Below are 27037 nucleotides of genomic sequence, written 5' to 3'. Positions count from 1 at the left end.
AGTACAGAGTGCCGGCCCCCCCAGACCTTATCAATCAGAATCTGCACGTTAACAAGATTCCCAGGGGGTTCACATGCACATCAAAGTTTGAGAACTGGATTCTGAAATACACACTAACAACCGTCATTCTCCCCTTGCTCCAGGAACGAACAAAATAGTGAGGAGACCTGGGTTTGATAACTGACTCCGAATATAGTTCATCTCTGACTTGGGCAAGCTGCTTCCTCTCCGGAGCATCACAACATTGAGGTGTTTCTCCTGATTAAGGAGAATGGAGCTTCAACACCCACACAACTCTGACCCGACTTTTCTAACGATAAAGTGAGAAACAAAATCCAGGCCGAAAAGAGTGGAGCGGGGTCACTGTTTTTCACTTCATTTTAATTTTTAGGAAAATTTAAATACAATTCTAGGTGGAACTTTTAAACGTTTTTTAAAAAATTATTTGAAAACAAAAGCATTTAAGTCAGATCCATTTGGCTTTCCTTGCAACCTTGCCAAGCTCTTTCCATTCCCAACTACCATCAAGGCTGGGACTCTTCTCACCAATTCACAGCTCCGGAAGAACAAGTATACAAAAAGCTGTTTAGTTGCCGGGCGTGACAGCAGCGAGGCCACACCTTAGAACACCGGCCGAAAACTAGCGCCAGGAAGCAACGCCACCTAGCGCTGCAGGAACACCCTTCACCCGGGTTTCCGCCTCCTTCTGACGAAAGTAGCCGGGAGGCGGGGCTAGTATCCCTAATATGAAAGGCCACGTTTTCCACGTCTCCTAGTTCTACACCGGACGCTAAAGACCGACGCACAAGTTTGGAAGGTACCATTCTTTTAATTTAATCAACTTATCAAAATTTGAGATATTCATAGGAAATATATTGAAAATTAAGTCCTCAGACCACTTTACATTTATTTCCCATCATAGTGGCAAATATGAGATATATAAGTGGTGATTTGAAACAATTATTGTGTTTCCCTTCAACTTCGGGCCTTAACTACTTGGGCTAGCTCATACGTCACTTCCGGAGATCTATCGCCTCACTATCCAAAAAATAGGAGCGGGTACGGCAAGGAAGTTTCGTGTGCAGACGGGGCAGGTATGGGTCGGAGGAGAGCGCCGGAGGCTGGGACCCTCGGTCGGGCTCTTATCCGCCAGCAAGTTCAGCGGAGCCGTAGCCATCGTCACACCGACTCCTGGGTAAGACCTTGTCATCTTTCCCAGTCTGTCTAGTTATGAGAGTCTGAAAGCTGCGAAGCTTGGGGTAAGAGGTCACAGGGAAATTTTCCAGAGGAAATGATGCCAAAATAGGGTTTCTAAGGATGAGTACAGTCGTCCCCCGTTAACCGCGGGGATCGGTTTGGGACCCCCCAACTCCCCGCGGATACCACAATGCGCAAATGTTCGAGTCCCTTAGAGCCTACCAGGCAGATAAACAGGCCCTCCTTCTAGCAAGGCACAGGGCCCAGAGGTGGAGGCTAATGTGGTGATGAGGTTGCAGTGAGATCTTGAATGCCAGGATAAAAGTTTGCCCTGTAAGCCATGGAAGCGTTTGGAAGTTTCTGCACAGGAAAGGCATAAAAACGACTTTTCGTATTCATTTGTTCAAAGAATTGACCCTCCAAGAGCCGCTGGTTGGTTCCAGAAGTACAAAATAACTCAGATTCCTGCTTCACCCTTTTTATCCCCTAGTGGTTTCACTCAGAGATGAACAACTCATCTCCAAAGTTTGGCGGGCCTAATAGTTCCCTGGGCCTGGGAACGATCATAATTTTTAGGATCCTTGAAAAGCGGTTGAAGTAGTTTGACTTGTGTTTGTCATTTTGACATTCATTCCCTCGTGTATTTGAGAACTCACGAAGTTCTCTGTAAGAATCTGTGCAAAGTCGAAGGTGTCTCTAATTATCCATGTGCACTTCACACCATCTAACTTCCATCTGTGTAATCTGCAGAGTAAACAGCATACAGAGCTCATCAATATTCATCAGGTCAGAGTTACTCTGGACATTAGATTACCAGTAATTTTAATTGATTTTGAAGCAACCTGTTTTTAATGTACCCATTAGGAAGTAGTGGGAAGATTCGATTATGAATTCTAAAGAACTGGATTCTAATCCTTATGCTGATTTTTGCTGATTCTGTGGCCTTGGGCAAACCACCTAACCTTTTAACCTTTAATTTTTTCATTTACTTGCACCTGTACAGAGTGTAGAGCTTAGGATGGTGTTTATCTTATCAAACTGTGGGTTGTGTCTGGAAATCAGTTCAGTAACTCTCAACTAGCCAGGTTTTCCACCCTACAGAATAGAATTCAAGAAAATACCAGTCTGTGTGGCATGTAATAAAGTAACTTTGTTTCAGGATTCTTTTGTTTCCATTTTACTATACTGAATGGTACACAGTTGTATCACTAAGTTTCTCACAGCATTTGGGTCACTATGTGAACTGTATTTCTTACTGTGGGTCTCCGTCAAAAAAATTTGACTAACAGTGGCTGCCAGGACCAGAGTATATGGTATATGGGTTCAGGTTCTTACCTCTACCACATATTAGCTTGCCACTATAGGCAAGTTGTTTTATCTAATTTAATCCTGTTTCCTCATCAGTAAAATAGAGATACAATAAAATTTATCTTAAAAGATTTTGAAAATAAAATGAGAAAATAAATGGAGAGTAACTATCCATCTGTAAGATGGATGAGAAAGTGAGGTAAGAAAGTGCTCATTTAAATGTTAACTGTTACTAATATTGACTCTAAAGGGGCTGATACCACTCTCAAGACCATAGAATAGTTACTTGGGAGTTCGTTTGGATGTTAAGAACAGAAGAGAGCAGCTGTATTACCACCTTGTGTTTTATTCATAGTTGCACACAAGTGAACTCAATGATGGCTATGATTGGGGTCGTCTTAATCTTCAGTCCGTGACTGAGCAGAGCTCCCTGGATGACTTCCTTGCCACTGCAGAACTTGCAGGAACAGAGTTTGTAGCTGGTAAGTTGTTGCTGAGTGCCTACAGCACATTTGTGTCTTTGCTGACTATATACAAATAAGTCTGCTCGGAAATGTTTTGCCAATCCTACCAAACTCATAAAGGAGCTGTCTTTAATCCAAAGGCAGATATCCCAGAAGCAGTGTGGGAAGGTCGAGATGAACTCAACTGGGAGGTACAGAATGTGCCACAGGTTTCAAATTCAGCTCTAAAAAACACTTCAGGTTATCCATCATCATATCAAATTCAAGAACCTCAGTCTCTCATAAGGAAAGAGACCAGTCAACATTACAGTGGACAATACCAGCATTTTCCAGAAAATGTTTTCTGATACCATTGTTAGAAGCAAAATCCTGGGCCTGCTGCTGTAACGTAGGCAATTTGAATTGTATTTTAAAGCACTTGTTAACACATTATAGTGAATTTTTCCACGCATGTAATTTGTTTTAGTCACTGCGTTCCCTTTTTTTGTTTTTGTTTTTGTTTTTCCTAAGCACTTAGAAAACTACCTGGCACAGAGACAGCATGATAAACTACCATTTCTATTGCTCTTCTCTTATTATAAGTGTTATTATGTTGTTTAGCAAATTCATTCATTTGTTCAGAATGCTTTTATTGAGCCCCAGCTACTCTCAGGTATTGTACTGGCTCCTGAAAGTATGGTGTTGACTAAGACAAATTTTGTTTCTGCAGAATTTTGTCTAAGGTGCTATAAAAGAATTCTGTAGCAGAGAATAGGGTCATAAAAGATGGAGTTGGTGTTCATTTCTGTCTGAAGGAAAACTAGGGCCAGTCAGGGCAAGCTTTACCCTGGGGCTGAGTCTTAAAAGATGAGTAGATGTTAGCAGGACAGGTGAGATGACACAGGACATTAATACACAGGCAGGCAGAGCACTTCAAGCTAAGATCTGAGCAGCAGTCTACTTTGTTCAGAAAACGGACTGAGTGAACTGATGAGGATGATTATAATTTTTGTGACTTTCTGTTTGATTAAAAACAAAATCCCCCCCCAAAAAAATAAAACAAAACAAAACAAAAATAATAATGTGCAAATAAAATAAAATAATGTGCAAAAAAAAAAGAAAATGGTTAGGAGCTTCGCCCTGTTGGTGCTTAAAGTACATGGGGACAGGATGTGATGCACAAACACTAGGGAGGAGGGCCAGGGCCAGGAGAGAATAAGGGCTTGAAAGGAGTCTTTAGAGGGATGTAAGCAAGTAGGAAACATTTTTTGAAAGATCACTGATGGATTTTGAGGAAGAAAGAGTAGTTAGGAAACTGTTGCTTTAGTACAGCAAAAGAATCAGGCTAGAACTGAAATAGTAGTAGTAGAAGAATGGAGAAAAGAATAGCAACAAGATTTTTAGTGAGCTAGAATAAACCAGACTTTATAGAGGGGGTGGAGTAAGTGAAGAGTGAGGAGTGTCTTTTTGCATTTTAATGAGGACCCCTAAATAGCTTCAGGATGGGGGTTGGTCTTGTGAGCAATGTAAGGATAATTAGAAGGTTGGAATTTTTAGCCCCACTGGGGAGAGGAGAGGAGCTGGAGATTAATCAGTAATGACCAATGACTTGAGCAGTCATACCTACATAATGAAGTTTCCATAAGCCTTTCAAAAATCGGTAAGAATTCCTCATTGAAATTAATTTCATGCCTTTTTCCCTTTTCCTTAATAATGTAGAAGTGATAGAATTTTATCTCAACTCTCTATGGCCTTCAGACAGCACTTGTCTCCTGGACACACAGGGGCAGGGGTTTAACCTGGAGGCTACAAGTTTCAGCTGTGAGCCCCTCAGATTGCAGGCAAAATTGTACGTCTGTATGTGTGTACATAGTGCGTTTTGAATCAAATTAGGTCCATGGTTTTTAAGCCGGTTCTCACATGGATCCCTGACCTTGCAAAGGAGAGCAAAACAATGAGAAATGCTAAGTGTTCACTGGGGACTCTTTACCTTTAAAAGATGTCACAGGCCGTACTCACTTCTTATGTTCAGCAAGTAAGAGGAAGATGTGATATTGTGATATAATAAGAAATACATTTATATTTGGTCTTCATCTCTGGTTCCTTGATACAAGAGCTTCTAAAACCCTTGTAATTTCTTGAGTGGTAGGGGTGAGAGGAGTGTCTTTTGTTGTTCATAATAAGCCCCTTGCAACCTTACTAGAGTTTATGCTAATGAGGTGACCGGTGGGCCCCTAGGTAACTTCTTTGTGGGGGCTGATTGCCACAGAAACTGACCCTGGGATTTGAGGGTTGGGACTTTCAGAAACTCCTCCCTCAACCACTGGGGAGCGGAGTCGTCCTGGAGATTGAGTTAATCACCAGGGGCCAATGATTTAATCTATGGGGCCTCCATAAAAATACATTCAGAGATTTGGCCTCTGAAGTGGGGAAGTCACTTGATAATTAGTGTCAGAATAGAATTGAATTGTAGGACACCCAGTTGGTGTCTGGAGAGTTGGAGAACTGGTTGTTGGTGTGGGAAAACCCACACATTTGGTGTCAGAAGTGTTGGTAGTAAAAACAGTTCAGAGACGGGTGGCTGCATTATTGTGTGATTACCTCCAGCAGAACTCAGCATCGTTACTGAAATGAGAACGAGAATGGATAGTTGGCTCGGTGCAGTGGGCTAAGGAATTTGATGTTTGGTCGGAGAGGGGTGGAGTGGATGGACCATATGGTTTTAGCCAAATAGGGAAAGAAGTGAAGCTACAAGCTGGGTGGTACACTGGGAGAAGAGGAAAGAATCAAGGGGCTGGAGACGTTTACAGAGGTTGGCCCAAGCAAAGTGGGAACACTGGGTGGGAGATCACCATTGGAAGGAGGAATTAATGTGAAAGAATTATCCAGTATGGGGCTAAAGGGATGTGTATTCTGACTGTTGGTTGAGGATGACATGAATGAGAATGGTGACTGAATTGGCTGTACTCTAGGTCAGGGGTCCCCAACCTAGGTACCAGTCCACGGCCTGTTAGGAACCGGGCCGCACTGCAGGAGGTGAACGGTGGGCCAGCGAGCTAAGCTTCATCTGCCGCTCCCCATGGCTCGCATTACCGCCTGAAGCATCCCACCCCCCCCCACCCCCACCCCACCCCCCGCCAGTCTGTGGAAGAAGTGTCTTCCATGAAACTGGTCCCTGGTGCCAGAAAGGCTGGGGACTGCTGCTCTAGGTGACTGGACCGTGCAGTATTGGTGGTCCAATGAGGGTAGCAGATTGCGGTCTTTGCTTAAAGGTTAAGAGGAACATTGCTGAAGATGTCCTGTTATCCTTGGATAGGACCTCCCCTTGGCATTTTAGCTGGCTTCTCAGGTGCTTATCTCAGTGGAGTCACCTGCCCAGGAGACCAGGTGGCCATGTGTGGTACAGTAGAGGGGCCTGGAGCAACTTGAGGGGGATAGAGCCCTAGAGCAGAGGTCTCTGGTTCATACACAGACTGGGTGTTTTTTTATTCCTTTGAATTCTTATATAGCTTAATTGTGGATGTTCATAAATATTTCATATAAATTATAGCTGTGTAGTAATTTACCAGTTCTAACTGGAGTGAGTCTCCTTGCTGAATCTTTGCTTCCCCCCTCACTCCCATTGGCTTACAATTATTCTCCACTTGTAAAATGAGGAGATTGGTTGTAATGAATGTTTACAATCCCTTCCCACTCTTATTGCTTCTGTTTCCATGAAATGCATTTAGCATGTGGAGTTTTATAAAATCAGTACTTGAAAAAGTGGTTGACCTTTTGAAAGTTTTAGTAAAGATCTGTTCTTGTATTCTTTTTTGTGGGGTGGCTAGAAAACTTCCTTTAGAAATTATAATTAATTCAAGGCTAGGGGAATCTATCTAAATCGAGAAAGCTTAAATTCTGTTTTAGGTTCTCCTATTTTTAGTTTTCTAAGTAACGACCAACATTCACTCTCTATACTTCCTCTTAAATAACAGTACTTTTGTTTTCCTACAGAGAAGCTTAATATTAAATTTGTGCCTCCTGAGGCTAGAACTGGACTACTGTCTTTTGAGGAGAACCAGAGAATTAAGAAACTCCATGAAGAAAACAAACAGTTCTTGTGTATCCCGAGGAGGTGAGTTGAGTAAAGATATAGGACATTAAAAGGCATAACAAGGCAACTAAATATAAAATTTTTTATTAGGTGTTCACGTTTTTCTGCTTTCTTTTCTCAGCTGCTATTATTAAATCCCAATCTCCTATATTATTTTGGTAACTCATGTGGAATTTTTTTTTCCTTTATGATTGTTGCAGACCAAAGTGGGACCAAAACACTAGTGCAGAAGAACTCAAACAGGCAGAGAAAGATAACTTTCTAGAATGGAGACGTCAACTTGTCCGGTGAGTGTTAGTCTACAGGAAGATTTGCCTTGAAATTCTGAGTTAGGCATTTTAGTGTGCTTGCATTGCTATTTGCATTTTGAAGGCTTTGTTCTTTTAAAAGGGAAATGGTAGATTTCATCTTATAAGTGCAAATTGGTGTGTGTGCAAACCGCATTGCTTTGTGCACTTGTGTCCTTGCACAACGATGGTGAGTTGATTGCTCCATTCCTGGCCTTTTCTCCTTTTCATACCCTTCTCTAGCCATTAGTAACCCCGGAGTTGATCACTGCTCTCTGGAGCATTCTTCCAAGAAGAGATGTCTGGGGGAAATGTCACTTTGTGTGTTAAATAAACTTTCAGGCCTTAAAAAGCTTAAGTATAAAATTTGCATTTGATTTGCATATTGACTCAGCAGAAAGTATATAAAAATCATTTGGCAGTTAATAGTTGTGTACTTATTTTTTTAATGCAGTGAATTTGGGTGTTTATACTACTTGAACCCTACTGTTGTAATCTGGCAGAGGTATAAACTTCTCATTCTAAAATCAGGTTGGAAGAGGAACAAAACCTGATATTGACTCCATTTGAAAGAAATTTGGATTTTTGGCGCCAGCTCTGGAGGGTGATTGAAAGAAGGTAGGTTACCGTTTTCTATTTGTGTAAGGAGTATGTGGTGGTGGCGGTATATTAGATTGGGAAGTTATATACGTTTGTAGCCCAGGGAGGGGCTGAGGGGACAGGATCAAATTAGGCACAGGGCTACTGAGAATTATTATAAAAACTGAAAGTAGGATACTATATTTCTTTTTAAATATAAGGGGTTTTTATTATTAGATAAACACATTGATAAACTTGCAAGAGTGGTGACTATTTTCTGTAAGATGAGTTCTGAAGCACCTGTAGTTATTTCAGCAAATGTATATGAGTTCCTACCTGTAATACGGAAAATATGGCTGGGAAAGGGGTAGGTGTCTGCTTGCAAAGAGCAATTATGTTATGGGGGAGGCCAAGCAAAGGGCCAAGCACCAGGGGCACACAGATGGATGAAACGTGATCGTTGCACTAAGGTATTAGTAAAATACAAACTGGAGTGTGATTCCTATTGTATTAGAGAGAGGGTAGTGGGCTGAGTCAGAGCAGAGGAAGGAGCAGTTAGTAGTATTGGGGGAAATTAAGGAGTGATTTGTTTTAATTGGGCTTTGAAAAGAAGAGAATGCCTTTGATAAGTTGAGACTGGGAGATTTTTAAAGTCTTTTCCATATCCTGATAGCTAAAAGGTTTTTATTTTTGTCAAAGAGTGGATGAATTATTTATAAGGATTCCATAAATAAACCTTTTTTTTAACATCTTTATTGGAGTATAATTTCTTTACAATGGTGTGTTAGTTTCTGCCTTATAACAAAGTGAATCAGTTATACATATACACATATCCCCATATCTCCTCCCTCTTGCTTCTCCCTCCCACCCTCCCTATCCCACCCCTCTAGGTGGTCACAAAGCACTGAGCTGATCTCCCTGTGCTATGTGGCTGCTTCCCACTAGCTATCTATTTTACATTTGGTAGTGTATATATGTCCATGCCACTCTCTCACTTCGTCCCAGCTTACCCTTCCCCCTCCCTGTTTCCTCAAGTCCATTCTCTAGTAGGTCTGCGTCTTTATTCCCATCCTGCCCCTAGGTTCTTCATGACCATTTTTTTTTTTTTTTTTTAGATTCCATGTATATATATTAGCATACGGTATTTGTTTTTCTCTTTCTGAATTCACTCTGTATGACAGACTCTAGGTCCATCCACCTCACTACAAATAACTCAATTTCTTTTCTTTTTATGGCTGAGTAATATTCCATTGTATATATGTGCCACATCTTCTTTATCCATTCGTCTGTTGATGGACACTTACGTGGCTTCCATGTCCTGGCTATTGTAAATAGAGCTGCAATGAACATTGTGGTACATGACTCTTTTTGAATTATGGTTTTCTCAGGGTATATGCCCAGTAGTGGGATTGCTGGGTCATATGGTAGTTCTATTTTTAGTTTTTTAAGGAACCTCCATACTGTTCTCCATAGTATCTGTATCAATTTACATTCTCACCAACAGTGCAAGAGGGTTCCCTTTTCTCCACACCCTCTCCAGCATGTATTGTTTGTAGATGTTTTGATGATGACCATTCTGACCGGTGTGAGGCGATATCTCATTGTAGTTTTGATTTGCATTTCTCTTAATGATTAATGATGTTGAGCATTCTTTCATGTGTTTGTTGGCAATCTGTATATCTTCTTTGGAGAAATGTCTTTTTAGGTCTTCTGCCCATTTTTGGATTGGGTTGTTTGTTTTTTTGATATTGAGCTGCATGAGCAGCTTGTAAATTTTGGAGACCATAAATGAACCTTATATTTGAAATGATGCTATTAACAAGGAGCCCTTAGGATGTGAGTTTGTTTGTTTGTTTGTTTAGTCCATAGAATATACCCAATAAGAACATTAGGAAACAAGGTGCTTTAACTGGGATTCTCAGGAAAGAATATTAGCACATTTAGCACCGTTACTAAGAAAAAGGACTTGGATTAAATTTGTAGAAGTTATTTACATTTCTTTTTAGAGTGATGAAAATGATCTGGAATTAGATAGTGGTGATGGTTGCACCACTTTGTAAATATACGAAAAACCACTGAGCTGTACATTTTTTAAAAGATGGAACTTATGATATGTGAATTATATCTCTCTCTCTTTTTTTTAAGTCACTTATATACTCCCCCCCACCCCCCGCCCGCATCTTGCTTCCTCAGGGGCAGAGAGGGCTGTTGGCCTGGGATGTGAGGAGGCCAGAGTAGCTAGGCAAATCTCTAAGCCTGAAGAAAGGGGAAGCTTGCTCCTGATCGCGGGCTCCCTGCAGGCTTGAATGGGGCTTGGGAAGACCCAGTATGGTTCTCCCAGGGAACAGAGTGAGCTAATTTCTTCATCAGGACCTCATTAGCATTTGGGATGTATACTGCTGAAAATGTCTGTTTTCTTATTTCCAAAGATAAATGGTAACAATGTGAAATATTGAAACCTCACCCTTGAGGGAATGCCCCCATTTGCACTCTTATAGTTGACTATTTAATTCTAGATTTTCTCCTACTTCCTTTATTGTCCGTCTTCCCTCTGCATTCTTTTTTTTTTTTTCCTACTTATTCTGGTTTCTGACTTTTATGTAAGAGGCCTTCCTCCAATGTCAAATGATGTTTGTTGTCTGTTCATATTTAAGAGCAAAGCATTACAAAGCTGATTGACAGGACTTTTGTTTGGGTGGAGTTTGCCCACTGGTGAACTTCACTGTACAGTGACTGAGCAGGGATCGATTTTATTTTACAGTATCTATGGGTGTTTTCCCAGTGATCGGTCAGTTTCTTAAAGAGGAGGACTATCTCCTGCCAGGAGCAGGGCTAAAGGTGGTGGTGTAATACAAGGGAGCTGGGCATTTCCATCATTTGGGGTGTAGACTTATGTTTAATCCTCCTTTCTTCAGTATAGCACCTCTTTCCCACCTTCTCCTGTGCTTGAGGTCCCAGTTCAGGAGCCTCTGAGGTTCATTTTCTCCACAGGGGCTGTGGGGTGACGTGTGGCTGCCTGGCTGAATGGAACAGGGGCGTGGACCTAATTGCTCCCTGCTGAGAATGATTTCAGTCCTATACCTCACTCTTGCCATGAGAGCTAGACGTGATGCTTCTAATCCTGAGCTTTCTCGGAGCTCTGGGGCATGAACAGGCTCACTTCTCATTGGGCTGACATTTCTTAGTTGCTGTTCTTTCTTTCTCTTTGTTCTGATGAGTTCCAGTCTTTGCTTTCATGTTTTGCAGGCTTTGAGAGGGAACAGAGGTAGCCATATGTGTTCTTCCAGGTTCAGCAACAGCAAGGCCCTTCCCTTGCTTTTCATGCCCCTAAATAAGCAATTTGTTTCCCCAGAGTGAGCCTGTACTATTGAAACTTCTAGCTTCTATTGCATTACAGCATTACTTGCTCTTTTACTTTTTTGTGATATTTCTCTGTGTTTTTACAAGAGAGAACACGTTCCTGACTCAGGGAATATAGTTTATATCGCACAGAAGTGGATCTGAGTCACATAGAAACATCAATAAAGTGACTACTGCTGTGTCTTTTAATAGGAAATATTTATTGATATGTTCTGTACAGCAGATGTCTCCTGTTTGGTAACAGGCTAGCTACGCCATCTGCCTCTTTAATTTCAAGAGTAGTTATCAGAAAAGATTTGATGTATAATATGTCATTGAAATGGCGGAAACTGCCGAGGTACGGAGGGCAGAACGCCGTATTCCAGGAAGACAAGGCGCTTCCATTGTGTTGCATCAGCCTTCCCAGTACATAGCTGGCACTTTTCTAGGCATCCTAATTCAGCACACGAAGCAAGCTGCCTTAAACTTTTCTTCTTTTCTTACTGGTGTGTCTAAGCTGGTTATTCTTTCTACCTGTTTGGTAGGTAGACATAATGTGTGTGGACCTTGTTATTTTAGTTCATTAGGCTTTGTCCATTTTTTGCAGTCATTTTTGCATTTACTGTTAAATTCTCACAGTTGGAAAGTGGTAGATATTACCTTAAAGAAGGAAATACTAGGACCCACTTAACTAGAGAACTTAAAAGCAATTTGTCATAAATTAGCAGGTCTGTGAGTTTCTTTGACTCACAAGATCATGCTGGAAATTTAACTCTTCTGAAGGAAAATGCACTTTGTCAAAAGCTCTGCCCTAAATGGTAACCTTGATTTAATACATTTCCTTCAGTTGCATAGGAGTTACCTGAGGAAAAGCTGACCAGATACGGATTTGCGGGAGACGGGTGGAAGGTGGTAGCACATCCAGCTTGTTTCCCTCCAGTGGCAGTCACAGCTGGCCCTTAAAGCAGCTTTCCTAGCCACAGGGTCTGAAGGGAGGGAGGATTCTGCCGGAGAAGTGCAGTATTTATTCTTACAGTGCTCAGCTGCTGTCGTCCCCACTACATTTGTGAGGGATTCGAGGGGCTTGCTGTCAGCCGCGGAAAGTTTTCATGTTGCTACATCATCTTACATGTGATGGAAGGCGTTGGACTCATCATTCCTGCTTCATTATGGCAACTTAAGTTGATATTTTGCTGTTTTGTATTTTTGCCATTTAAACACATTCCTGGAACTGGTGGGTGATGATTTGCTACATGTACACATGTCAGCCCTAGGTTTAAATATGATATAGGCTTTGATGTGGTGGCAGCTGTGAGCAGGTGATATATTAGGGGGTTTTGAGGCCTTACTTAACACAAGTGTAAACTAGGCACTGAGTATACAGTAGACCTCACCTTGGATTGAAGTCTTCGGAATACTCTTTGATCTCTCCAGGAGAGTTTACTAGAAGATACAGGTAAAAGTTTTAACAATGAAACATCATCAGAGACTACAAGCTCTGGTCCAGAGTGCTTGTGTTCTCATTCCAGCTCCCTCACTTAGTAGCTGGTGACCTTGAACAAGCCACTTAGCTGTTCTAAACTTCAGTCTCTTCGTATATAAACTGGGGATAATTGCACCTTAAAAAGTTAAATATACCAGCGCTTAATATGTCGAAAGTGTTTGCTACTATTTCCTTTCACTTCACAGTGATTGGTGTATCTCACATTTGTTTTTCAGTGATATCGTGGTCCAGATAGTAGATGCTCGAAATCCACTCCTATTTAGGTGTGAGGATTTGGTAAGTAAAATGTGACATGATTCGAACTTTAAGTCCTTGGGCAGCAGTGGGAGGACAGCATCACCGATAGCGGTGAGCCTAGGCAGGCCTTTGCACCCTCCTCTAGCTTTGTTTAATCTGGCCTCCTGCTCCTCCCAAGGTCAGGAGTTTGCATTTTGGGACTGTTTAGATAGGTGTTTTCTTCAAACAGTTGTTTCCATCTGCAGGAAGGCACAAACACTTGAACTTCCTACTTTTAGTTTCGAAGCCACTTTGTTAATAGGCATTTGCCAGTGTTTCTCATTTTTTAAGAGACTAGTTGAAATAGCATTTTGCTTACTTTAGCATATGCCTAGTCCCTTCACTTACCCATCCCACTAAACTTTCTCTTCTCACACCGTACTTATTACCTCCTGTGGTATTTTACAAATGAACTAAGTTTGTAAAACACCACAAACATTAAGGGGGTAATCATTAAGGTGTGAGGATCACAAGAAATAATGTGATACAGGCTTTCAATTAATAAGACACTGAACACACATGAAGTATTCCTATTTTTGTTTGAGGACCAGAGTAGGAATAGTACTGATTATTTTAAAAGCCACTGGTGAATAACAGTCTTAATGGGGAAACTCTTATTAATTCAGCTTTCATACTTCTGGTCTGTTTCCTAATGGAGAGCTATGCTTGGGAATTAATTTAATCACTGAGTCTTCTTTTCCTTTTAGCCTTCAAAAATATTTTTTTATATTAATAGGTAAGATTATTATTAGCTATCATCACTTGGCTTGAAGATAGTCCCTGCTGGCCGACAAATCTAGTTATACAGTTCTTTAACTTTGCTTAAAAGAAAGAACTCAAGATTATTAAAGAGAGGAACTATATAATTTAAAGAAATAAGAACCTGTTTTACTTAAACTGGGCAGGAAAGCATTTCTTTTACCCTTTCCAGTTTCTTATGTGAAGAGTATTTTTTCTAGGTATAGATGACCTAACTTCTTTTCAGAGCTTGCTGAAAGGATCCATAGAATGTATCACGATTAAAAATCTTTAAATTAGGAATGACATAAAACTGGGGGCGGTAAAAACTTTTAGTCATAGCTGGGGATCTTCAGTATAATTAGCCTAATTTTCCCCCTTTTGGAGAAGTATCTAAATATCTTTTATCTTGCATAGGAATGTTATGTGAAAACAGTTGATGACAACAAGGAGAATGTTATTCTGATAAATAAGGCTGACTTGATGACTGCCGAGCAGCGGAGTGCCTGGGCCGAGTTCTTCGAAAAGGAAAACGTGAAGGTCATTTTCTGGTCGGCTTTGTCTGAAGCCATTCAACTGATTGATGACTCTAAGGTAACCTGGGGGACTTTTTCAGGTTGGGTTTCAAGGAGGAGGATTTTGGCTTCTGTTAAGTGTGCTCTGTTTTTTTTTTTTGTTTGTTTGTTTATTGTTGATGTGTGGGGTTTTATTTGTTTCTTTTTTCCCTAAGTGCTGAGATAGTCGAAAAGTAAGCCACAAGGTTGCTTTCTCTGGTTTTTAAATCGTCTGCTATCCCAGGGGTCTATGATGCACACTGATAGTAGCTATAATTTTTAATTTTTAAAAATTTTAGGCAGAAAATTGTATAGGAAGTTTCATACTGCCCTTGTATGTAATTGCTTTTAAGAGAAGTCGGAACAAAAATCAGATACAACTGAATGTAGTAACTTCTCTGGACTTGATTAGACTCTCTTTTGACTTTGTTTTGAAAACAAAGAAATGAAGTAGTCCTAAATTAAGATATACCATGTTATTTTCTGTATCTTTTAATCCACTTTTTACAGAAACAGTTTAGGAGTTATTTTCTAGTAAAAATTAATGGTAACCAACTATGAAAAGAAATTAGTAATAGAATCTTATAGCTGGAAGAGACTTAAAGTCATATCTTTTCCTATCCACCTCCTTTCCTCTCGCCTCTATTTATCAACTATTTGCTGACTGGTTAGGGTGCTATGAATACAACACCCTCCCTTGGTGAGCTCACAAGTTAGTGAGCTCTAACTCTGTGAAGGAGTTCTTCCCTTCACCTCCCTGGCAGTCACATGCTGTCTCTGTGACTCCTTTAAATGGCAGACACCAGGTGTCTCATTCCTTTTTATCTCCAAGGTTAGAATGTTGTTTAGGCCTCTTCCTAAGTTGAGGCCTCTTCCTCTCTCCCCGTGTTCCCTCTTCTGCAGAAGAGACGTTGTCTGCTTTCCTGCTCCTTATATTGACGTGACCTCCAGAGCACTCCTCACCCTGAGCGCCTGTCTGCCTGTGTCAGACGCCTAAAGTGGGTGGCAGCTGGTTGAGTACAGTATTCCAGGTGTGGTTTGCCCAGGACATGTACTCTTGTTTCTTGCGCTCAGGATACTCCCAGTAATTCAGAGTTTTTGTTAATTCACCCCCTTTCAAAGGAGCTTATGCTCTTGGCTCATTGAACCTGTGAACAGCCACATCCCTCACATATTTAAAAGACAAGACTTACTAAGCAGATCTCATCCTGTCTTTACACGTGGGAAAAGGTTTTCATTTTGGTTTTAGCTCAGCTTAGGATCATGCTGTTCCTCTTAAATATTAGTGATTTGGGAACAAGGTAGAATTCATTTTGCAAGTGTCATTTGCTTTTCTCTTCTTCCAGCTTTGAGTCATCTGCAGCTTTTGTATTGGCCCTTCTATATATTCTTTCTGGTCATTGATAACGCTGTTGAGTAGACCGGAGCCAAGGATAGAGCTCTGTGAACTTTTGTGGACTTAATAAGCGCTCAGTACCAAGCATTTTAGTGTGATGCATACAGATGTATTTGAAAGGCTATAACAATAGTTATTCTGTTATTACTGTTAATCAAAACTAACCCATAGAAAACTTATTCTTAGCCAGGCACTGCTATTCTGAGTACTTTATGTGTTTCATTTCATCTTTTGCATCTGTGGTATTCCCTGACCTATCAACCAAGGAGTAGATTGCAAAGGGAAGTGGGATTTGTTTGCACCATCTGTTCTCAGGGACCCGTTGTTGCCTCCCATTACTGTCAGGGGAGGAATTGTTTGGAGGAATTTCCTAACTTGAGGAATTGCTTCCCTGTCAGACTCTGGATTAACAGTGCATGATTTATGGAAGATATTCTTTCTTCCTTTTTAAAAGTTGAACCCTATTTATTCCTTCCAGGTCTTCTGAAATCTGTTATTCATGATTTTCCAAGTCAAGTAGCCAGCTACCATTGTGATATTATCTAATCACATCTGTCATTTGAGTGTCAAACATGAACTTACTAAAAATAGATATTCACTGTTTTCTCACCTATCTGAAGTTTGGTTCTTTCTCTATGGTTGCTTAACCTTCCTTATTTTAAAAAAATAGGACATTTTTTTGAATTGAGTACTTTGGTTTTCTCTTGGCCATCTCTTAAATTGCACTGTGTTCCCCCAAAAGACTGACTTTTCCCTTCTTTCTTTCTATTTTTGATGTAACTACTGCAAAGTCCTTTTGTTGCCTTTATCATTTTTCCTGAACCAAAACTGCTCCTAGCCTTAGTTTTCCTAATGCACATTCATGCTCAGTGTACATTCTTGTGTCTGCAGAAGAGCACACAGTGACTTCTTTACATTTATTGCTCATTTATCATAGAAATTGCTTCCAATTCCATATTTCTTTTTGAGTTGCCAGGAATGACAATGAAATCATACCTTTTTTCCCTGACATTTTTTTTTAATATCTCTTTCCTAAAATGTAGGATGCCTGTTTAACTGAGTTCATCATGCCCTCTCCTGCGGTGGCTACTCATTGTAATGCTAGACTATTTGGAAATGATAGGTTTCCATCACTTCTGAATCTGAATCAGTTCTCCCTTGTTGATACTGCTTGGTAATACTATAAATCTGCCATATTTCTGCTTTGCTACCCATAGGAATTCAGAAGGATTAACACACCCATGAATCGTAGATGACTTTTACCTTTCTCTTTCCAGAGGAAATCGTTGGTTGGTGAATAATTTCCATGTGCAGCGTTGAGTTTTGTTGCTCTCATACTTCACACACAGGGACCTATGCTCCATGGTGCTATGATTTATTAAAGGCAGTTATAAAAGAATAGCAGTTTCCTTAACTATGCAAACCAGTCTTTGAAAATGCAAATATACAGTGAAGCTCAGATTACAAATTATATACCCTTCTTGCTTTGTGCAGAGAAGAGAATGTTAAATGTTTTATCGTTCATGAGAAATGCTTTGTTTTATTCTACAGACCATTGCCAAAAAAAGTGTATTGCCAAGGAGTTCAGCTTGATACAGGTTTTTCTAAACCCTTGCTTTCTTTTAATAGGTAAAAGAGTTATCTACTAGGAAAGTAATACATGTTATTTGTAAAGAGTTCAAATAATACAAAACTGTGTAAAGTGAAGGTCCACCACTCCAGAGGACACCACTGTTGATAGTTTGGTTATATCCTCATGCTGTCTTCTCCCTCTGTTCACCTTTCTCTTTCTCCTTCGTAACTTTCCTTGTCCTGTGTTCATCTTAGGTAACCAACTCTGAATGTTGTTCACCAGAGTGAAGAGTGCAGTTGTTACACACTTCTGAACTTTGGTGGTTTCTGTTATTTCATCAGGAAGAAGTAAATGGAGACAGTGCAGAAGCCATCACAGCTGAGTTTGAAAACTCCAGTTGTGACGAAGCTGAAACTCTACACAAAGAGACTGAACATCTTTCAGTTAATGAAGTTGCCAGGAGTGATGAAGATGACAGTGAGTATGAGGACTGCTGGCAGGAGGAGGAGGACTGGCAGACGTGTTCGGAAGAGAGCAGCGGCCCCGACGAGCAGGCCTGCGGCCAGGATTGGAAGGAGCGCTGTACTGTGCGTTCTGAGGCGCAAGGAAGGAAGACCCCCCAGCAGAGGCAGATACACAATTTTAGCCACCTGGTATCAAAGCAGGAATTACTGGAGATCTTTAAACAGCTACACTCTGGAAAGAAGGTGAAGAATGGACAACTTACTGTTGGACTGGTAAGATGAAATATATCATAAAATTGTTCCGTGAGGGTCTGTATTCCCCATCCTTTGGTAGCTACACTGGTACTCTAGAGCTCAGGCCCTGGCGTCATAGGGAACATTGATGCCCTCTTGTTGCCCACGGGCATCCTGGGAGCAGACTGGGTGACAGGCAAAGCCCAACTCAAAGAATGAACTTTCTCAAGGCTTATATTGGCTACACCACTGTTCATATTAATTATCTTCTACAGTCTCCCAGTTCATCCCTACCTGTCACGTCACTTACAAGAGATACTAGAATGAGAGCTTTCAGGGTTGTCTTCAGACTTCCAGTCCAATGTTCTTAGCTTTAGATAGGCTTTTTACATAGGGTAGGCTTTCGGCATCCTGTGATCCTTGCCAACTTATACTGTAAACATTCCTTCTGACACCCTTCTAGGTGGGCTACCCAAACGTTGGTAAGAGTTCAACAATCAACACCATCATGGGCAACAAGAAGGTGTCTGTGTCTGCCACGCCCGGTCACACCAAGCATTTTCAGGTATTTCTACAGCATCGGCCTCTGTATTTCCTTCTCCGCCAGTTCCTCCCTCTGGGTGTTTTCTGAAGTTCTTTGCCACTCGTGTGCTGCTGCCCTCCTTTCCCTTCCTTTGCTGTATGCCCAGCATAAACCTCTTACGTGTCTTTCAGACTCTCTATGTGGAACCTGGCCTCTGCTTATGTGACTGCCCAGGCCTGGTGATGCCGTCCTTTGTCTCTACCAAAGCTGAGATGATTTGCAGTGGAATCCTCCCGATTGACCAGATGAGAGATCACCTCCCACCTATATCACTAATATCCTCTATGCTGTGCCAAAATTTTGGTTGTTATGTGTATATTAGGGCTTAAGAAAAATCTGGGCAATAGACAGGGGAGGAAAAAATAATCACTCCTTACATAGTTGTAAGGATTAGAAACAAAGACTCGGTGCTTTATGTCTGAATTAGGGTCATCTCACAAATCTATAGTGTATTTACATAAAAATGTGTCATCTTTAAGGTCTGTTTTCAGAGATAATATTTTTAAAGGATACATTTGGAAGTGATCATTGTGCATAAGGCTTTGTTTAAAAGAGGGGAGAGGGGATTCCCTGGTGGCGCAGTGGTTGAGAGTCCGCCTGCCGATGCAGGGCACACGGGTTCGTGCTCCGGTCCGGGAAGATCCCACATGCCGCGGAGCAGCTGGGCCCGTGAGCCATGGCCGCTGAACCTGCGCGTCCGGAGCCTGTGCTCCGCAACAAGAAAGGCCACAACAGTGAGAGGCCGGTGTACCGCAAAAAAAAAATAATAATAACACAAAATAAAAGAGGGAAGAAAAGTCTTTTAAATTAACGAATAATCGTACTTCTTCTTTGGAGAGGTGAAAAGTTTTTTTGTCACAGAGGTGCTGAAACCATGTTCTTAGAAGACACCATGGGGAGGAGGAAGGGGTCAGTTCAAAGAAACGGATTCCTTGACAATCTTACATTTGCCAGAATATTCCAAGACATGTTTTAGAAGCTACGTATGGCATTGACATCATAAAACCTAGAGAAGATGAAGATCCCCAGCGACCTCCAACGTCAGAAGAGCTGTTGACGGCTTATGGATGTGAGTTGTGATTTATTTTAAAACATGAACAAAAAATAATAGTATAGCTACTAAGAGGAATACTCTGCAAAGGTACAAGTTCAGAAGTTTTCCTTAGCATTTGTCATGTCACCTTTCAGGCTTGATATTTTTGTTGTCCTGTTGGTCTTGCCCACTAGGTGGCCTCCAGGTAGCTGACTTGGTCCAGCAGTAAAGGAGGGAGAGCCGGCCACTGCCTGAGTGGTATTTTACTTCAGTGTTAAGTGCTTTTTAGAGTTAGAGAAGGAGCTGCTCTGTATCCTTTGCCTCTTCCCCAGATCTTCATCGTAGAAATCAAGTGCCTGGGAGACACATCTTCCCAGGCTGTCTCAGGCCCTTTCCTATGGGAGGCCTAGGACCCAAGTGTAGACACAGGGCTTCTGATCTAAGGCTATGTTGGCTTTTTCCTTTTCTGCATGGGAATTATCTTTGTCTGTCATTTCTCCAATTCATTGTGATTTATTTACCTTAAACACAAGCTTTAAAGGTAATCTGGAAAGACGCGTATCTACCTAAAGAAAAAGCGGTGTTAAAAAAATTTCCATGCATGTGTGGCTTGCCTTGTAAGGAATTGCCCCCAGCCGGGAAGGAGTTCAGGTTATTTGAGTATTTACTGGCAGAGAAAGGTGATTTGATATAAACCACACTTATATGGTTAAAATCAGACCTTGAATTTACTTTAGTTGAGCGACTTTAAAGAGGATGAATACTAAGCACTTGTTGCAAGACTGCCATAGTCACAACATCATAGGACAAGAAGGGGCCTTAAAGATTCCCCCACCTCTCATCCCCCTTTTCTTAAGTAATCTGAAATCAGATTTTCCTAAGTAATCTGAAATCAGAGCATGAAATGACTTGCCCAAGGTGGTGTCTGGTCAGTGGCATAGCCTCAGTGAGAACCCAGATTTCCTAATCTAGACCTCTCCAGTGTGCTAACCTGAAAGATGGGGAAAGGTAGACTTTGCACTAAACTTTGCATCTGGTTTGATTTCCAGATAAAACTGAAAGAAATGTGAGTCTTTTAAGATTTTTCATCTGATTCTCTCTGATGAAATCAAAGAGAGTGAGGACAAAACCAGTTTGTAAAAACAGATGACTGAACATTCTTAAAATATTAGTGAAATTCAACATCTGTCCATATATTTGTTAGCCATTTTGTCTTCTGAGAATCACTTTTTTCTATGCATCATTTGTTTTTGTCGTAATGATTTGTAGGAGTTCTTTGCTACCTATGCTGCAAATGTTTTTCCCAGTGTCTATTTATGGTTTTTTTAGCCCTGTAGAAGTTAACGGCTTTAATAAACAATGTGGGGTTTTTTTGTTTTTTGGGGGCGTGTTTTTGGCTGCATTGGGTCTTTGCTGCTGCGCGCAGGCTTTTCTGTGGTTGAGGCGAGCGGGGGCTACTCTTCTTTGCAGTGTGCGGGCTTCTCGTTGCGGTGGCTTCTCTTGTGGAACACGGGCTCTAGGTGCATGGTCTTCAGTAGTTGCAACGCGCGGGCTCAGTAGTTGTGGCTCGTGGGCTCTAGAGCGCAGGCTCAGTAGCTGTGGCGCACAGGCATAGTTGCTCTGCGGCATGTGGGATCTTCTGGGACCAGGGCTCAAACCCATGTACCCTGCATTGGCAGGTGGATTCTTAACCACTGTGCCACCAGGGAAGCCCAACAATGTTTTTCCTTCTTAGTTTTGTTGGGTTCGGTGTTTTACTTGGGAAAAACTATTTTACTGTAATCCTTTTTTTTTTTTAATCTTTAGATTTTTTTTTCCTTTTCCTAAATGTTTTTTTGTGTACGGTTCTAAGTATTGATACTTTCTTCTAAACTTAAGGAGCCAACATACAGCTAGTCTGGGAGGGAACTGAGTTTTGAACCTGTCAGCCAAAGCTGTGTTCTCACCTGCTGTGCTCTGCTACTCCCTTCTAATTGAATTAGTATTAAAGGGATCTTCGTTGCATGTTTGGGAAACTGAAAAAGGTGTAGACATATCATTAAATAAGAAAACTTGCTCTGTTGCTTTGGGGTTTGCTAATAATATTGACAACATAGCATTGTACGAGTAGCCTCCTTGAATCAATAATTAAAATCAGAGAGATAGAAATGACTGGAGTAGAGAGAGGTTGAATGTGTCACAGCATGTTGCTAGGTGGTTGTCAGAAGATCAGATGTAACAATGTAGTCTGTTCTCCTGGATTATCAGATGTTTTTGTAATGCTAACCAAAATATTTTCTACATTATTAATTGATTTGGTTTTTTTTAAGGTTAAGTAAGAATGCACAGTGTAATAACAGAAAAGGCTAGATTTCCATCACCTCAGTTGTCTTTGTTGTGATGTTTTCTAACTTAGGTTTTGCAAAATTCATTTCTCCTCACAGGTATGCGAGGATTCATGACAGCACATGGACAGCCAGACCAACCTCGATCTGCACGCTACATCCTGAAGGATTATGTCAATGTAAGTGAACCCTGCTTCTCGTTCCTCTGGAATAAGTAGGTCTTCTTTCTCCACAGCGTATGTTTAGGGTAATGGCAACCAGCTGGGTTATAAAGGAGATATCTTCTCATTGATATTGTGCCATAACTGGAATTATATTCTTGATCCAGGAGAACTAGCATCATATAAATCATAGAAGTGACTGACATAATATGAAAGAGACGAAGATCTCTGAATACCTATTTGCAGTGAAGGTGATAAATTTATGTCTCCAGTTTTTCCATCTCCTCCAGCCCTTGGGTGTGTTTCTACTGCAGCTATATCACGGTATTCCTTGTAGTGTAGCTGTTTATATACCTGTCTTCCAACACTTGTCCAGTAAAAATAATAATCATAGCTAACATTTATTCAAAGCTAGCCCTGCTAGGAATAGTTCTAAATGTTTTACGTTTGTCATCTCATTAAAAATATGTAAGGGGCTTCCCTGGTGGCGCAGTGGTTGAGAGTCCGCCTGCCGATGCAGGGGACACGGGTTCGTGCCCCGGTCCGGGAAGATCCCACATGCCGCAGAGCGGCTGGGCCCGTGAGCCCAGAGCCTGTGCTGTGCAACGGGAGAGGCCACAACAGTGAGAGGCCCGCGTACTGAAAAAAAAAAAAAAAAAAAAATGTAAGTCTGTGAGGTATTATTCTCCAATTACAAGTGAGGACATGCTAAGTTTTGGGTTTTCTTCATCAGTAAAATAGGAATTAATAGTACCTATCCCATGAGATTATTATGGGAAATAAATGAGAACAGTGTATGTATGTGGAGACATACACACACACACGCACACACGCACATCACTAAGCTCAGTGCCTGGCACTTAATTAGCCCCAATAGTTTTTATTTATTAAGCTACTTCTTTCTACAAAAAAGCATTCCAGGGGCTTAATTGGTTGTGAGGATTTCACTTTATTCCCTCCTCTTCTCAATACACCATCAGCGGAGCTTGGAGCATAGAAATAAAAGAGGGCAGCCGTATTCTCTTTTTTTTTAATTCGGTAGGAAAACAGTTAATAGAATATTTGTATAGATGAATTATTCATTCATTTACCATTTGTAAAACTATGGAGGGTGGGGGAGATGAGTTAAAAACAACCACAGTTTTTAGAGTGTTTATGGTGGAAAGAGGAAACTTGGCACCCAGTGGACAACAGCAGCAGGCCCAGTGTCCCCATCAGTACAGCCACACTGTCCAACTACGTCCTGGCTTTTGTTTTGGAAAATATTCTCTTAAGTATAATCATATACATGTACTGAAGAGTACGGTAAACAAGGTGAAAGGGGGCACAGGGAAGATTTCGTTCTTGTGTGGGAGCTGTGGGAAGAGGTAGGCCTCTAGAGCACTAAGGATCATCATCAGGGTGTAAGTTGGGACTCTCCAGTTGCAGTGACCAAAACTCAGCTCAGCTGTCAAATGGCCGAAAGTTCCATCAGAGTGTGCACTGTGGAGAGGCCTCCTCTGTGGCCTCTCACACAGATGGTCCTGAGGATGTGCTGTTACCATGCATGTTGTCTTTGCAGGGTAAACTCCTGTACTGTCATCCTCCTCCTGGAAGAGATCCTCTGACCTTTCAGTATCAACACCAGCGACTCCCAGAGAAAAAAGCGAATGGTGGGGAAATAAAAATGCAGCCACACAGAAATAAAAAAGCAAATCAGATTGAAAATGTAGTGGACAAAACTTTTTTCCATCAGGTAAGTTTTAAAGTTTTTTTTTTAACTTCTGATCCAGTACATTTTGTATAACAGCTTTACTGAAATAACATTCACATACCATAAAATTCACACTTCTAAAATATACGGTTCAGTAGGTTATAGGATATTTGCAGAGTTATGTAACCATCACCACTCACTCCGAAAAGAAACCCTGTACCCATTAGCATTCACTCTCCACTCCCCTCTTCCCCCCAGCCCCTGCCAACCGCTAAGCTACTTTCTCTATATGAAGATTTGTCTATTCTGGACGTTTCATGTAAATGGAATCATATGCTCTGTGGTCCTTTGTGACTGGCTTCTTTAGCCTAATGGCTTCAAGGTTCACCCATGTATCAGTACTGTATTCCTTTTTACTGCCAAATAATATTCCATTGAATGGATAGACCACATTTTGTTTATGCATTTATCAGTTGTTGGACATTTGGGTTGTTTCCACTTTTTGTCTATTATGAATAATGCTGCTATGAACATTCATGTGCAAGTGTTTGTGTGGACATATATTTCATTTCTCTTGGGTATATACATTAGGAGTGGGATTGCTGGGTCATGTGGAAACTCTAAGTTTAACAGTTGAGGTACTGCCGAACTTCCCAAAAGTGGCTGCACCATTTTACATCCCCAGCAGCAGTGTATGAGGTTTCTAATTCCTCCACATCCTTGCTAACCTACAGAAAAGAAGTGATATTTAAGCTGGACTTTGAGGAACAAATAAAAATGTGTCAGTTGGAAGAAGCGGTGAGGGCCAGATTTCCAGGAGTAGCATGGGCCAGATAGAAGGAGTAGCATGAACAAAGGCAAAAAGATGTGAGACTGTGGATATTTTCAGTAAAGAGCCTATGTTGTAGGTGGCCTTGTGTGCCACGTGAGGGAATATGAACTTGATTCCCCAGGCCACAGGCGGCCATCAGAGATCTGTGAGGACAGGACTAGAGAGATACAGAATAGAGCACTCTGATAGAAATGCGCACACTGGATCTGAGGAGTCTTGCAGTGAAAGTGAAAGTTCAGTGAAAGCTGATGAACACCTGGGTTAGAGCAGTGGGGATGGAGAAGAGGGGGAAAGATGAACAGAGTTCTTGAGAGTGGAATCCACAGAGCTTAGTGCCTGGCTGTGTGTGATAGATAAGGAAGACAGAGTGTGCGCCATCTTCAGGGCTGGGCAGATTCTTATACCACTGGCCGAAATGAAGAATGGAGAGTCAGCTTCTAACTAACTCTGGGTTGCAGCCGGTTGAAGTTTGGTATCAAGATAGAGATTTCCAGAAAATAGCTGGTACTGAGCCTAGTTATAGATGTTGTTTGAAGCCGTGGACTAAACAAAGTTGAAGACAAAGAGAATGGAGTGAAGACAAAACACTGAGAAACTTATTTAAGGAATGGGGAGAGAAAGAGGACCAGTGAGAGATGGAAGTCCACTTTCTTGGAGTTCTCCATAAGCAATCCTGTGCATATCCTGTAAAGGAGACTGCTGACATCGCCAATAATATTTTCTCTTATTTCCTAGGAAAATTTGAGAGCTTTGACCAAAGGAGTCCAGGCTGTCATGGGCTACAAGCCTGGGAGTGGCCTGGTGACGGCAGCTACTGTGAGCAGGTCTGAGACGGGGGCTGGGAAGCCCTGGAAAAAACATGGCAACAGAAATAAAAAAGAGAAAAGTCGTAGACTCTATAAGCACCTGGATACGTGAACTTGGGCTGCAACAGAAGTAGCATCTGCACTGTGCATCTGTGGTGCTATAGGGTGGACCCTGCCCTTGTGATTCACACCCAACAGCTGATATCAAGACCGAGGGGCTCCTCAGAGCACCAACTCCAATTAACAGGGTCGTCTTGGAGCCCCAGAAACCTGTTCCTGTAGGAGGCTGAATCTGAGATGGGGGAATGAATGATGTATGTTTATTTGTGTAAACATATATACAGATGCATAGTAATTTGTAATCTGGGAATTTTTTGAAGAGATATTAAAATTAAATTGCCACATGGATTTTTTATTTGTTCGTGTAGCTACACTGCAATTTGGACATTTCACATTATTTAAACAATTTTAATCTGCTAAAACATGCTGGGATTTTAGATGGATTTTTGAGTACATTATGAGATTTGTGATTCTCCGTCTCACACACATACCCAATACACACCCCTAATATGGCAGAAGGCATATCACGTCTTGGAATAGGGGCTAGCACGGGTGATTTTTAAAAGCCCTTGAAGAGCATAATCCTCTGTTGAAAGTCGCCGTGAGTCTCTTCCCCAGAGGGGAGCGTGGGTTTTTCTATAGCCAGACCCACAGCGAGTGAGGAAAGTGGCAGCTAAGCAGCTGGTTCTTGTTTTAGGTGTAGGGATCCTTGACGTCCTTAGCACTTAGGACCATCAGGAGTAGTTGACCAACAAGGGCAGTTGACCTTTTACAATCACCTTTGTAATACACTATGGCTGCTTCAGCCTCTCACTTCTTTACTTTTGTCTCTCTTTTTCTCTGAGCCTCATTAGTCCCTTAATTCAGATCCTTACCTTGTTCTGTGTCATAGATATTTTTGGAAATCTAATGGAAGTTATAAATGCTTTCTCCAGAAAAATGCACATTCTCACCTACACAATTTTGCAAAATGTATCAGAACATTCACAGGTCCCCAAAGTTCATGAATTCACTGTTAAGAAGCCTTGCCTTGGGAATTCCCTGGTGGTCCAGTGGTTAGGACTCTGCTTTCACTGCCAAGGGCCTGGGTTCTATCCCTGGTGGGGGAACTAAGATCCCGCAAGCCATGAGGTGTGGCCAAAAAAAAAGGTGTTAAAAAAAATATTTTTTATTTAAAAAAAATTTTTTTTAAAAGAAGGCTTGCCTTTAACTGACCATAATGTATTTGGTATATTTGAAAATTGTTATATATGGGAAATTAAAAATTTTTGTTCATTAATAAGTATTCATTGACCAAATTTTAATTTTCATGAAGTCCAAATTTATCTTTTTTTGCTGTGGTTGCTTGTGCTTTTGGTATTATAATTAAGAAAGTATAGCAAATAAAAGGTTACTAAGATTTACTCCTGTGTTTTTTCCCAAGAGTTTTAGGGTTTTAGGTCTTAAATTTAGGTCTTTGGGCCAGAGTTGATTTTTGTATATGGTGTGAGGTAGGGGACAAGCCAACTTCATTCTTTTGCATGTGGATATCCAGTAGTCCCAACACCATTTGTTGAAAAG

General features: G+C 41.2%; 1 protein-coding gene across 1 annotated transcript; it reads left to right on the top strand.

Moving 5' to 3' along the window:
* Window positions 1-1017: 1017 nt before the first annotated feature.
* On the top strand, window positions 1018-25825 carry LSG1 (large 60S subunit nuclear export GTPase 1). Its single transcript, XM_060150332.1, has 14 exons — window positions 1018-1195; window positions 2861-2987; window positions 6942-7062; window positions 7242-7328; window positions 7860-7946; window positions 12966-13026; window positions 14182-14358; window positions 17629-18024; window positions 18449-18550; window positions 18700-18845; window positions 19516-19637; window positions 22025-22104; window positions 23648-23821; window positions 25347-25825. The coding sequence occupies exons 1-14, from the start codon at window positions 1097-1099 to the stop codon at window positions 25527-25529; spliced, it is 1962 nt and encodes a 653-aa protein (XP_060006315.1). The 5' UTR covers window positions 1018-1096; the 3' UTR covers window positions 25530-25825.
* Window positions 25826-27037: the final 1212 nt, after the last annotated feature.

The sequence above is a fragment of the Lagenorhynchus albirostris genome, chromosome 5 (genome assembly GCF_949774975.1).
Source record: "Lagenorhynchus albirostris chromosome 5, mLagAlb1.1, whole genome shotgun sequence".
NCBI classification, from domain to species: Eukaryota; Metazoa; Chordata; class Mammalia; order Artiodactyla; family Delphinidae; genus Lagenorhynchus; species Lagenorhynchus albirostris.
Note: the sequence above shows the minus strand (reverse complement) of the source record. Positions and strands in the feature narration are given on the sequence as shown.

What these genes read in the sequence shown, in the direction of transcription:
- LSG1 (XM_060150332.1), top strand. Translation starts at nt 1,097, where the DNA reads ATGGGTCGGAGGAGAGCGCCGGAGGCTGGGACCCTCGGTCGGGCTCTT. An exon ending in GTCACACCAAGCATTTTCAG is followed by an intron (nt 18,551 to 18,699) that starts GTATTTCTACAG and finishes CGTGTCTTTCAG; the next exon opens with ACTCTCTATGTGGAACCTGG. An exon ending in GCTGTTGACGGCTTATGGAT is followed by an intron (nt 19,638 to 22,024) that starts GTGAGTTGTGAT and finishes TTCTCCTCACAG; the next exon opens with GTATGCGAGGATTCATGACA.